The sequence below is a fragment of the Mobula birostris genome, chromosome 31 (genome assembly GCF_030028105.1).
Source record: "Mobula birostris isolate sMobBir1 chromosome 31, sMobBir1.hap1, whole genome shotgun sequence".
NCBI lineage: Eukaryota > Metazoa > Chordata > Chondrichthyes > Myliobatiformes > Myliobatidae > Mobula > Mobula birostris.
The window spans coordinates 1,410,206-1,424,138 of record NC_092400.1 but is presented as its reverse complement, the minus strand read 5'-3'; the positions used below and the strand labels follow the sequence as shown (position 1 = coordinate 1,424,138).

General features: G+C 39.9%; 1 protein-coding gene across 4 annotated transcripts in view; it reads left to right on the top strand.

Annotated features, from left to right (window-relative positions):
* LOC140190935 (paxillin-like) overlaps positions 1-13,933 on the top strand; it is a 159,722-nt gene that overhangs the window by 124,465 nt on the left and 21,324 nt on the right. For 3 of the 4 annotated variants that reach the window (XM_072247912.1, XM_072247913.1, XM_072247911.1), the window contains exons 7-8: positions 1,066-1,213; positions 13,472-13,654. In XM_072247912.1, the coding sequence (XP_072104013.1) occupies positions 1,066-1,213; positions 13,472-13,654 (331 nt within the window). Of the gene's footprint in view, positions 1-1,065; positions 1,214-3,731; positions 4,221-5,759; positions 6,465-13,471; positions 13,655-13,933 lie in introns of those variants that run through there. The other variant, XM_072247910.1, reaches the window with a different exon arrangement.

Genomic DNA, 13,933 nt, shown 5'->3' with positions numbered 1-13,933 from the left:
ATGTAGTTCAAAGGTGCTTTACAATGGGATAAAGTGCAAACATGAAAATTTTAAAAAAGTGCTTTGTTATATTCAGCCTGGTTCTCGCTTGACTTATTATTCTGAAATGCATCATAGGCCCCAATTTTTCAAATTTATCTTCACCATCCCTTCCAACCTATAACTCCAAGATAAGATTCTGTTGAGTACCTGCACTGTTTTCTGTTTTTGTTTCAGATTTCCAGCATGTTCAGTTTTTTTCACTTAGTACCCAGTATACCATGTATGTAGATGGCATGGATTGTGCTAGGCAAAGGCCATCTCCAGAAGAGGGCATCTTAAAAACTTATTTATGACTACTTCCAAGTTTGCCATCAAAGGCTTGGAACTAACTATTTCAATAAGAAACAGAAAAAAAATAGAAGCAGGACTGGCCATTTGACCCCTTGTGACCCACTGTTCAATAATGTAGGGGCAAATCTTTCTCAGGAACTCAACCCCCACAATTGTAAATAATGCTTCCATAAGAGTTGATCAGAGGCTGGAAATTTTGTGGCAATTGGCTTTGTTCCTGACACTCGTCTTTCAACCATCCCAAAGGTGACAGTTAGGAGTTTGGAACACTGTCTACTTGCCTGAATGAGTGCAGCTCCAAGAACCCTTCAGAAACAGAACACATTTCAGGATTAAGCAACTTGCTTGATTAGCACCTATTGCACTCCACTAAGCATTCATTCCCTCTATCGTCAGCACAATATAGCTACAGTGTGCCCAATTAACAAAATTCACCAGTAAACCTTGGGGAAACAGGCATTTAAAGATCAGATGTGTGACATTGATTAGGCACATGTTATCGGTTAATGTAACAGCTGCCTAGAACTCCATGATTTCTTCCAGTAAGAAGGAACAGGGCAGCAATGTATTTGCATGTCTCACACCATTGTGATTTGGAATTTATCACTGTCCTTACAAACCTCGTATGAGAATATTCCAATTTTGTTTCAGTTCAGAATTCTGAACTTGATTGCAGGTGTTGAATTTTGTTCTAGTCTTGGGTAACACTGATCGGTTTTGTCTCCTTTTCAGTCCTGCAACAGCTGCATCTCCAGTGGGTGGACCGACCTCTCAGCGTGGCACTCCAAACCAACAACAGGCTCGCATGTCTGCATCCTCAGCAACTCGTGAGCTTGATGAATTAATGGAATCTCTCTCTGAATTTAAGGTCCACGGCAATGTGAGTACAATCAGATTTCTGCTCCTTCTGAGTCCATTAATGGATTCACAAGCCTGAAGCATTTGCTCTATTGGTGGTCCCCTGTGAATTTGTGCAGCTCTTAGGAAGGTGTAGTCAGCAACAAGCGTTGTTATTAAAGCAGTAGAAAAGTGATTTAGTTTTATTTTAGAGAAAATCTCTGAAGTGAGTTTTTACTGAGCCTTGAGTAGTTACTTACTGAAGCAGAACTTTACCTAGGAAAGATGCACTATCTAGGTCCAAGTTCTGGAAAACAGTCAATGTTTTTTGTTCCTCTTATTGAAGAAAATGTTAGATCTGGCTGTCTCAGACAATTGCTAACTATGTAATTGGAATTTAAAGTGGAAATTCCATTGTGTTTTCTTTACTATCTTTACACAAGTGGTTTTGGAGATTAATATATGTGGCTTGAAATCAAATAGAATAAGTTCTGAACTAGTAAAGGTATTTGTATTGTTGGAAACACCCTGTACTACTTTTTGCACATACTTTTTAGATAAGAGTAACATATTTGTGCATGTAAAAAAGAGAATACTAGTAATGTAGTAACAGAGTGATGGAATGTGTATGTCAAGAATTGCAAACTTGGGCACGAGATGGCAAAAATATACTTGTGATGTTGTGGTTATGTATTATATGAGATGTGAGCCATGGAGAAACTGAACATAGCGATCTCACAAGACATTGATTATGCACATCTCATTAGCATATTGGAGGGTGAGTGAGTGAGATGATGATAGGTGCTAGAGGAATGGATGGTGTAAGAGTTGCTGGGGAAGTCTATGGTAGGGCATGAACATGAGAAGAATTTGTTGGTGAGGCAAGGCAGGAATGTTAAATAACAGGATGAATGGAATGTATATGAAACAAGTAAATAATTAAAATCTTTATTTTACCTTATTCTTTGTTATTTTTTTCTTTTTTCTATTCTTTGTTGCACTCCTTTTCCCAATTTAGGCTGGTACTGTAACTCCAATAAGCTTTGAACCAGATGAAAAGCAGAAAACATCTACTGCAAATATACTGTTAGTGTTGGCTCCTGTCCAGTCTCCCATTTCTCCTTCAACATCTAGTGTGCTGTTATCTGTGCCCAACAATACTCAGTTTATTTCTAATGGTACAGCCTTGCCCTCTCGACTGGCAAGAACACCCAGTCCCCTGGAGCTGTTACGCATAGATGAGGAGCCTAGTACATCACAACTATATGCAAATGCATTATCTAACCATGCCACTTCATCACTTCACCATCTGGTGGTGCATCCATCTGTTGATGTAAATACAAAATTGGACATAAATGTTCCTCCAGCAGTGATGCTGCCCATTTTGGAATCTCCTGAGCCACATACACCCATCCTCAGGGACCTGCAGAAAACTGGAAGTGAAAAAGAATCTACAGAAAGTGAAATGTTGTCTTGTTCTTCGAATACTACTAAAAATATCTCCAAATCCACATTAAGCTCAGGCAGTGGACAGCAAGAAGTTGATAAATCCCTGATTGCAGACTTTGCTGAGATGAATGAAGCCTTAGAAAAGTTGCTGTCCTTGTATCCTGAGGCTGTGCCAGAAGACCACCTGGAGACTAAGCAACAAATCCTTGAATCTACGGTGGTGTCAGTGAAGAAACCATTAGCGTGCCTCTCTGCTGCAGAGTTTTCCTCCTTAGAGCCGGCAAGAGATGGAAAACTATTGTATCAGCAGAAACTTGCAGCCAAATTTGAAGGAGAAAATTCAACAGGTTTATTCAGTCCCAACAAAATGCATGAAAAACCTGCAGAACCGATGGCACAGCAGCACCAAAAACAAGGCAGGGAAATGGCAGTCGAACAAAATAATGTGAATGGCTGTTCAGAGCATCTTCGTCCAAATGAGAAAAGGCAAAAAGAGAAGTTTGATTTGCCTGCAGTTCAAATACCTCTAGTGGAACGGATTTCTGCTTCTCGTCAGGCAGGCAGAGAGCTTGAATATGGAATGCTTTGTAGAGTTTTGCTGCATGAACCCCTATGCATGGTCAGATTAGCAATAAATACATTTTATACTGTTGCCCAACTCCATGCATCTAACAATGTCTGTGACCCAACCAATACTGACATTTTAACGGCATTATTGTTAAATAATTTTTGTGGAAGTATCAGTGTGATGAACAGTGATTACAGTACTTTCTAATCCATTTAATAACACAGGTCCTAGACACTGAATCTATTTTAATTTTTGCATTATTCTTCATATACTAGTCAAATCATAAACCTAGTATATGATGAATTACAATACAGAGGTCTGACCTCAAAAGGTTCAGTGACATCACATCAGAGATCACTTTCGTATACCATTAGTTACTCTCATGAAATTAATTTCTTGAATTTGTATCCAAGCCATTATGCTGTGGAAATCTCAAAATCCTGGTCTTCAACAGGATCTGATGAGAAGGATTGTCATTATGTCAAAAGACATGGAAAAGTGGCACGATTGGAGCCTTTTTACCTGAACCTTGCAGGAGAAGTGCCTTTACAGCTGCCCATATATACACTACAATGCTACTAGAAAACCTATGTGGTGCTTTCTTTAGTGATGAGTGTTCAGCATAATGTAGTATAAAATGCCAATTTAAAGACTGCATGTAAACCAGTGTGTTGAGTGGAAATACTGTGTATGAAGGTTGTATCTGTGGAAGTTTTCATGCTTGCTTTCAAGACTGGCGTTTCATTCTACAATCTTTCCTATGGTGCAGATGCAATCTCTTATTAAGAGGACAAAGCATTCAATGAACGTGCACCCGATGTACCATGAGGATCTACCACGGCGCAAGTTTGGACCTGTCATATTTAACAAAAACGTGACACAAGATAGACTCATTGCAGAACTGCATGGAAAGCTAGGAATTGAGAAAAAAGAACCCAAGAGTAAACCAGTAGATGACTGGCTCACAGAGGGGTTGGTCATCACCTCAAAACCTGTCAGGAAATGTGAGGAAGGAAGTCATGTTGTTGAGAAGGTAGCTAGGGGAAAAGCATGAACTGTTGTACAAAAATTGCATGAAGGTTTGATGCAAAAGAAAGGAAAATTTTATCTAATGCCATCTGCATGAGTGTCTAACAATTTTTGAGCGATTCTGACTTTTAGGTTGAGTTGATAGTGCCTCAGTTTGAACTGGAATGACCCCATTGTAAATAAGCTAAGATAATGGTTATTGTGTGTTTATTTCTTCTTGAAAGTCAGAAAATTAGGAATTTTCTACTTGATCAGATGGGTAACTATCTTGTGTACCTGTTGCTATAATTCAGTAGAGTGATTATGGTCAACCATGGATGTGGCATCCTAATTGTGTAGTCACTATGCAGGCTAGGGTAGCACAATATGGAGAGTAAGCTGTTGCCCATGCAGCAGGTTCCCCCTCTCCACGCAGCTGATGAGTCCAAAGGAATGGCAGACCAATCTGGTTTGGCACCAGCAGTGTTTCAGGAGTTGCCAATAAGCATTGAACTCAACATCTTGGGGTTTACTCCTGAAACCTTCCCCATGAGTGGGTATAGCCATAAGGCCACAGAATTTTGAGATCAGAGTTTGAATCTCCTAGAAGGGCTGCCAACTACGGCTAATGAGCCATCTGCGCAGACTGACTGGTTTTAAGATGCCAGTAACCCACCTTTGCTCTTGCTCCTGTCAGTAGAAACAATTCCATTGGGCTTAGTAGCTTGCTTAGCCACACATGAAGGCCAGGAGCTGGACTTGGTTATCAGAGGCTACTTAAGATGAATTCTATTGGACGCATTTAGTAGGTAGTGGGTGCTCATCCCCACTATCCCCCTGGTCATGACAACCTTAAGAAACCCATCCATAGAAATATGTATAAAGCAGCTAAGGATAATTGCAGATGTTTGACACCACTTGGAGCTATTATAGATTATGTTCTTACACAATTAAGTTTCTGCTTTTGCAAGTGTGCACAGTAAGTTTCAGTGCATGATTTTTGGGGCTTGCAGTACCCTGCAGGATTTCGTTAGCTTAAAGATTTGTCCAGTTTATTTGTATCTTTGTCTAGTTTGCATGTATCTCAATTCTACTGATATTGTGGAGATATTAGTTCTCTTGTGAGCCTAAGTATTTGCAGTTAGTGTTCACAATGTGGTTATAAGTGGCTTAGAGCTACTTAATCTTGATAATTGTGTGTTTGTTTTCCATAGTGATTATATGATTTTAAATTTCCTTCTGTCAATCTATGACATACCAAGGTTTTGCCAAAGTTAAAACTAACCTGTGATTGCAAATAGAGCCACTGAAGGTTCTTTTAAGAACCGATTGCCTTTAGACCATCATTATAACTGAGTTAAAAGACTGCAGTAAGCTTTTTAAGATTTTCCTGGTTGCACGTTGCATTTCACTGAACGTTGTGGAGCTCTGACTTTTTTTTCATGAAGTGTTTGCCCAACATTTAAGTGCAGCTTAAAGCATGATGCGATATGGTCTGCATAAATAAAAATACCACTTGTGCGTCAGGTTCTTGAAACTAAAGCTGCTGTATGTTTCTCTCCAGATAATAATAACTCCAGAACCTCCTTCATCAAAGGGTTCTACTCCATCACCCCGACCTCTTTCAGCATCTCCCCAAGTGAAAGAATGCCAAGATAAAAAAAAGACTGAACTACTAAAAGTTACGCTTTCACCACCTCTGCCTGTGCCTTCTCCTCCACCTCTGCCTGCCTCTTTCCTACCTCCTCTCCCTGTGCCTTCTCCACCTCCTCTTCCTGCAACTTTCCAACCTCCTCACCCCAAACCTCCCCAAGTTCCTCTTCCCATGTCTTCTCCATCTCCTGTTCCTTCACCTTCCCAACCTGCTCTCCCCAAACCTTCCCAACCTCCTCTTCCTGCACCTTTCGAAACTTCTCACCCAAAGTCTTCTCGACCTTCACTTCTGTTGCCTTCCCCATCACCTGCTTCTGCCCCATTATATTTCAAATGCCTAGGATCTCAATCTGCACCTCAGTGGAATATTTCAATAGATAAAAGTGAAAAACCTCCTGTCCTTTCTACACCACATCCTGCATCTGTGCTCCCATTAGAATACACTTTGCCACCTGGGCACTATCCACATTCCTCCTCTCTGCCTGTGGTACAGACCACTGCTGTACAAGCTGAACTTCTGCCATCTCTGTCTGCATCTCCCAGAGTCTTGGTGTCAATAGCTTGTCAAACCGATGGTGAAATCGGTAATGAAGATTCTCTACTTGTTCGATCACAGGCATGAAACTTTCTTTCATATTTATAATTTTTGAAATTATGTCATTTACAAAATAATATTTAATTTTCAGCTTCACTTTCTTTCATATTCTGCTATATACTTTGCTCAGATTGAAACTACACAGTTTGTTTTAGATGAAAGTAAGTATTCAGTTGCAGATGGACAGTTCTGCAATCATTGTCCTATAAATATAACTACCATGGAAACTTACTGTCTTGACCTATTTTAATGCTTACTTGCCACCATTAGGCAGATAATCATGAATTATGATGCCTGCAACTTTGTGCAACAAAAGTGTAACAAAAAGGGTAAGTGTAACAAAACTTGACTGATGGTATTGAGCCAGAAAGATTATTTTAAATTACTTCAGTAAAAGGCAGCCTGGCTGATTATGATCAAAATTGCTGATGAAGACCATAGTTTTGAGGGTTGGAGTAATTAACTAATTAGAAATTGTTTGAGCTGCATTAGCTGATTGCCCAAAGAATACAAGTATTGTGAGGTGAGGTGAACACCTCCATCGATCAGATTTGACTATGAATATTGTGTCCAAGCTGTCTAGATACACAAGCCTGGCCAGGAAGATATGGAGAGCAAGCTGCTGCCCATGTAACAAGCTCTCCCTCTTTATATATCTGATGAACTCAAAGGAATGGCAGAGACTGATACAGTTTGGTCAACATTGTACACAATGTAGGACTGCCTTCGGGCCTCCAGCCCTGGAGTTTTCCCTCGGATTTACTCCTGAAGCTTTTCCCCATGAATGGGAATAGCCACAAAGCAGCGGAGGTTTGAGATCAGAATTTTCTTTCTCCTAGGTGAGCTGCCAGCCATGGCTAATGAGCACCATCTGCCCAAAACAACTGGTTTTAAGGCACCAGTAACCCACCTTTGCTTTCTCCTGTCTAGAAATGGTTCCACTGGACTAGGTAGCTAAGCCACACATGAAGGCCAGGAGCTGGATTTGGTTGTCAGAGGCTATTTGAAACGCACGCCATTAGGAGCATTTAATAGATAGTGGGAACTTGTCACCATTACCACACCCGGCTATAACAACATTAAGGAATGACAAGAATTGTATTATGTAGTAATATACTATATATACTGGGGATGCCCAGATTTGATCCATGAGTTTGTGATTTACATCAAAAATAGAATAACTTTGACATTACTTCTTTACTGAAGCTGTTACATGAACATGACTAATAATTTTTAACTAAGAGTGCACTAAGTGCCACATAGTAAAATGTATTATTATTTTGTTTGATTTATAATCACATGATTATTGTACTTGATTAACTGTCTTATCTCACAATATAAACATCATATGTTGATGTTTAATACTAAAAAGTTAAGGAAATGGGCGGTTTGGTTTCTTTTCATACTATCATGTGCCTCTGTACACATGAAAGTTTACTACATCTTTTAAGAAGGCAAAATTTAGTTCTATTCATACTACATTTGTAAAACTGGAGTCATTTACTGGTTACACAATGCAGAATGCTGATCTAAGCTGTATATTAGGTGTGGAGTTGGAGAGATAGTTGGTCAATAGAAGCAACAAACACCAAAGTTGCTGGTGAACGCAGCAGGTCAGGCAGCATCTCTAGGAAGAGGTACAGTCGACGTTTTGGGCCGAGACCCTTTGTCAGGACTAACTGAAAGAAGAGCTAATAAGAGATTTGAAAGTGGGAGGGGGAGGGGGAGATCCAAAATGATAGGAGAAGACAGGAGGGGGAGGGATAGAGCCAAGAGCTGGACAGTTGATTGGCAAAAGGGACACGAGAGGATCATGGGACAGGAGACCTAGGGAGAAAGAAAAGGGGGAGTGAGGGAAAACCCAGAGGATGGGCAAGGGGTACAGTGAGAGGGAGAAAAAGGAGAGAGAGAAAAAGAATGTGTATATATAAATCAATAACGGATGGGGTACGAGGGGGAGGCGGGGCATCAGCGGAAGTCTGAGAAGTCAATGTTCATGCCATCAGGCTGGAGACTACCCAGACGGAATGGATCTCCCAGTAGCCACACATTTTAATTCCACGTCCCATTCCCGTTCTGGTGTGTCTGTCCACGGCCTCCTGTACTGTAAAGATGAAGCCACACTCAGGTTGGAGGAACGGCACCTTATATTCTGTCCGGGTAGCCTCCAGCCTGATGGCATGAACATTGACTTCTCTAACTTCCGCTAATGCCCCATCTCCCCCTCGTACCCCATCCGTTGTCTGTAAAAGATTCAATGCTGAAATTGTTTGGAATGAAATGTGCAATGGTTCTTGATGAATACCAACAAAAAGTACAGGATATGGCCCAGGCTATCATGGGTAAAGCTGTCTCCTCTGTTGAACGCATCTACATAGAGCACTGTCACTCTCTTCTCTTTGCTGCTATCAGGAAGAAGGTACAGGAGTCTCAGGTTGCTCACCATCCAGCTCAGGAACAGTTAGTACCTCCCAACCATCAGGTTCTTGAACCAGAGAAGATAACTTCACTTAACTTCACTTAACTTCACTTAACTTCACTTGACCCATCACTAAAATAGACCCACAACCTATTGACATACTTTCATGGACTCTTCATCTCATGTTTTTCATATTTATTACTTGTTTGTATGTTTGTTTTGTGTGTTTATTTTCTCTTTCATTTTGTGTTTGCACTGTTCTTTTTGCACATTGGACATTGTCTGTCTTGCTGGCTTTGCCCACACAATCTTGCCGCTATTCCTCTCCTATAATTGCTGCAGTCCTTTTCACCTCTCTTCTGAGCCCATAACACCTGACTGTGGCTCATCTTGTTAGTTTAATAAGCCACCTGATAAATAATCTTAGAAACCATCTTATTAGCTTAAAGGTAATGAAGATTATTGGGGAAAGGGAATGATTAGGAATAGAAGGAGCAGCAAATGAGTAGCAGCCTGGCTGTAAATCATGCATATGAACTTAATGGGATATGGAGGGAAAACGATAAGCTAGAGAATGAATTACAAACTTCAAAGGAGTGAACTTATTACTTTAGATTAGAGAATGATGTCAGAAGCTGAATGGGAGAAGTAGGATGAGAGCAGCTGACAGAAGAACTTGATTAATATATACATATATGTTTGGCTTTTTAAAAATTGCTTATAAGTCTGGGTCATCCCTTTATGCAGAGTTATCATCTATCAAGAAAAGTGTTATATAGCAAATAAAAATGTCTTCATGAATGTCCTTTGCTTGCTCTGTAGTAGAAATACAACTGAATCCCGAAGGGCCGAATGGTCTACTTCTGCACCTATTGTCTATTGTCTATTGAATCTCAACAGAGTTAGTTGTAGAACACAAGAAACCATTGGAGATCTTATACAAAGTGCATCATGAAGGGCATCATTAGAGAGAAGGATGTGCCAGTAACTATTATTTAGTAGTTTAAAACTTCAGCAACTGAAATTATACCTTTTTACATTAACAATGGAAATGTTTTACTTTGATATCTCCCTATCACTTGTATAAATGATAACATGTTCAGTTACTCATTCAGTAATTATCATTCACAGCCATGGCGTATAGTTCAAGTAATTGTCCATTTGATACACGTCCTGTAAATTGGAATTATTATTATTTTTCTGTTATAATTTTCATAAAATCTGCTAGATTTCTCAGAAATATTTTCACAATTCTCTTTTGGCTGCGTTTCTAGTATTATCTGATAGATTAATCGTCGTGCATGTGAGAATAAATATCGTTTTGCTTTTCCTTTCACTTGCATTAATTTCTTATTCTCACCAGCATAGTGGGCATATTATTTCTGTTTCTTTCCATTGGAACTACAGTGCCTATAAAAAGTATTCACCTCTCTCTCTCTCCCCATCCCCCCCGCCACCAGACGTTTTCATGCTTTATTATTTTACAACTTTGAATCACGGTGGATTTAATTTGGCTTTTTTCGACACTGATCAACCAAAAAGATACTTTCATGTTAAAGTGAAAACAGATTTCTGCAAAAATGATCTACATTAATTGCAAATATGAAACACAAAATAATTGGTTACAGAAGTATTCACCCCCTTTAATACGCCTTTAATATGACACACCAAATCATCACTGGTGGAGCCATTTGGTTTTAGAAGTCACATAGTTAGTTAAATGGAGATTACCATGTGTACTCAAAGTGTTTCAACTGATTGTAGTAAGAAATACCCCTGCTTCTGGAAGGTCCTCCTGCTGATGGTAAAAACTACACATAGAAACATAGAAAACCTACAGCACAATTCAGGCCCTTTGGCCCACAAAGTTGTGCCGAACATGTCCCTATCTTAGAAATTACTAAGGTTACCCATAGCCCTCTATTTTTCTAAGCCCCATGTACCTATCCAAAAGTCTTTTAAAAGATCCTATTGTATCTGCCTCCACCACCGTTGCCGGCAGCCCATTCCACGCACTCATCACTCTCTGCATAAAAGAAAATACTCCTGACATCTCCTCTGTACCTTCTCCCAAGCACCTTAAGCCTGTGCCCTCTTGTGGCAGCCATTTCAGCCCTGGGAAAAAGCCTCTGACTATCCACATGATCAATGCCTCTCATCATCTTGTACACCTCTATCAGGTCATCTCTCATCCTCCGTCGCTCCAAGAAGAAAAGGCCGAGTTCACAAGGCACGCTCCCCAATCCAGGCAACATCCTTGTAAAATTCCTCTGCACTCTTTCTGTGGTTTCTACATCCTTCCTGTAGTGAGGCGAAAAGAAATGAGCTTAGTACTCCAAGTGGGGTCTGCCCAGGGTCCGATATAGCTGCAACATTACCTCTCGGCTCCTAAATTCAATTCCATGATTGATGAAGGCCAATACACCGTATGCTTTGAGTGTCCCATGGACTCGGACCCCAAGATCCCTCTGATCCTCCACACTGCCAAGAGTCTTACCATTAATACTATATTCTGCCATCATATTTGACCTACCAAAATGAACCACTTCACACTTATCGGGTTAGACTTCATCTGGCACTTCTCAGCCCAGTTTTGCATTCTATCAGTGTTCCGCTGTAACCTCTGACAGCCCTCCACACTATCGACAACACCCCCAACCTTTGTGTCATCAGTAAACTTACTAACCCATTCCCCCCACTTCCTCATCCAGGTCATTTATAAAAATCATGAAGAGGTACACGATGAGAACAAAAGAACAGTCCAGGCAACTCCGCAAAAAGAAGATTGAAAATCATGTCAAGAGATAGATACAAAAATATTTCCGAGTCACAGAATATCCTTTGGTGTACAGTTAAGTCAATCATCAAGAAATGGAAAGGATATGGCACACCTGTAAATCTGCCTACAGCAGACCATCCTCAAAAACTGAGTGACCGTGCAAGAAGGGAACTAGTGAGGGAGGCCACCAAGAGACCTTAGACAACTCTGGAGGAGTTAGAAGCTCTCGTGGCTGAGATGGGAGAAACTGCACATACAGCAACCTTCACCCGGGTGCTTCTTCAGTGGCAGGTTTATGGGAGAGTGGCAAAAAGCCACTGTTGAAAAAATTTCACACGAAATCTCGGCCAGAGTTTGCCAGAAGACGTGGGAGAATATGAAGTCAGCTGGAAGAAGGTTCTTTGGTCTGATGAAACCTAAATTGAGCTTTTTGGCCATCAAGACTAAACACTATGTTTTGGCATAAGCCAAGCACCACACATCATCAAAATCACACCATCCCTACTATGAAGCACAATGGTGGGTGCATCATGCTGATTGGATGCTTCATTGCAGCAGTCTTTGGAAGGCCTGTGAAGGGAGAGGGTAAAATGATTGCAGCCAAATACAGGGAAATCCTGGAGGAAAACCTGATGCAGTCTGCAACATAACTGTGACTTGGGAGAAGATTTATTTTCTAGCAAGACAATGACCCCAAACGTAAAGCCAAAGCTACACAGGAGTGGCTTAAAAACAACAGTTAATGTTTTGGAGAGTCCAGACCTTGTTCCAATTGAGTATTTGTAGCTGGACTTGAAAAGGGCTGTTGGCTCACGATCCCTGTGCAATCTGACAGAGCTTGAGCAGTTTGGTAAAAAAGAATGGGAAAACTTGCAGTGTCCAGATGTACAAAGTTGATAGAGACCTATCCACAGAGACTTAAGGCTGTAATTGCTGCCAAAGGTGCATCTACTAAATACTGTCTTGAAGGGTGTGAATATTTATGAAATCAATTATTTTGTGTTTTATATTTGTAATTAATTTAGATCACTTTGTACAGATCTTTTTTCACTTTGACACAAAGAAGTTTTTCTGTTAATCAGTGTCAAAAAAAGCCGAATTAAATGCACTGTGATTCAATGTTGTAAAACAATAAAACATGAAAACTTACAAGCAGGAGAAAACCTTTTATAGGTACTGTGTATTGGGTTGGTGAATGTTGTAGGGTTCACTGACAAGAGGACTACAAATCACACTCACACACATTCAATTAAATAGATTAGGTACTTTGGAGGGGGTGCAATCTTAAGGTTTTGTGGTGATTTGTCAGCTGTACAGAATCTCATCACTAATCAATTATGGCTGATAGGTAGTCAATAAAATTAAAATGCCAAGGTCCATCATAAATGACCGATGTACAGTGAGGTTTCCATAGTAGATAAAATTTTATAGGTTGTCTCTGTTGGTTCGCTGATATGGTATAGCACTTCTCTCTTCAACATCAGATGATGTTTTATGCAACTATAAGGCATAAGTATAGTAACTATCCTATGTATATATTTGTGATTACGGTAAACTTATGATACATCTTAGAAGAAGGTGTATGTTTGTATGTGCATATTAAACATATATAATGAAAAAGGTTCGTGTGTTTATTTTTTTGTAGATGATGTTATATCTAAGGTGATGTTATTATATTTAAGGGTTAACTATAAGCTAATTAAACTTGGTAAAGGTGTTGTATATCAGTAAATTAGATACCCAGGGAAAAACCATTCTCAATATTATTCATGTTCATTAGTCAATGCAATACAAACTGTAATTAATATGACTTTATTTGCTGATTGATAGATGATGACCCAGTCAGGATCTAAAGGAAAACCAGGAGGTCCTTCCACTGTGACAGGTCCTCAGAAGGCTGGAAGCCAACTGGATAATATGTTGGATGAATTGCATGTTGGACTAAATAAATTGGGAGTTGCAACTGTAGCAAAAGGAGTGTGTGCTGCGTGCAAGAAACCCATAGCCGGGCAGGTAAGAACACTTAGGATTAAAAGTGACTTTGTTTCTTTTAGATGCCATTAGAAGTAGCTTGAGGTGCAATAGGTTTGCATTTTAATGGATCCAATATTACTGCAGAAAAAAAACACTGTTCTGTATTACTTTTGGTTTCTAAAGTGAAATACTTTCTTTTTATCTACCCTTTGCACTTGTCCAGATTAAATTTCATCTATCATTGCCTGGTTCACTTTTCCAGCCCACCTGGATCCTATTGTAATCTTCACCATCAACTACACTATCAGTTTTGGTGTC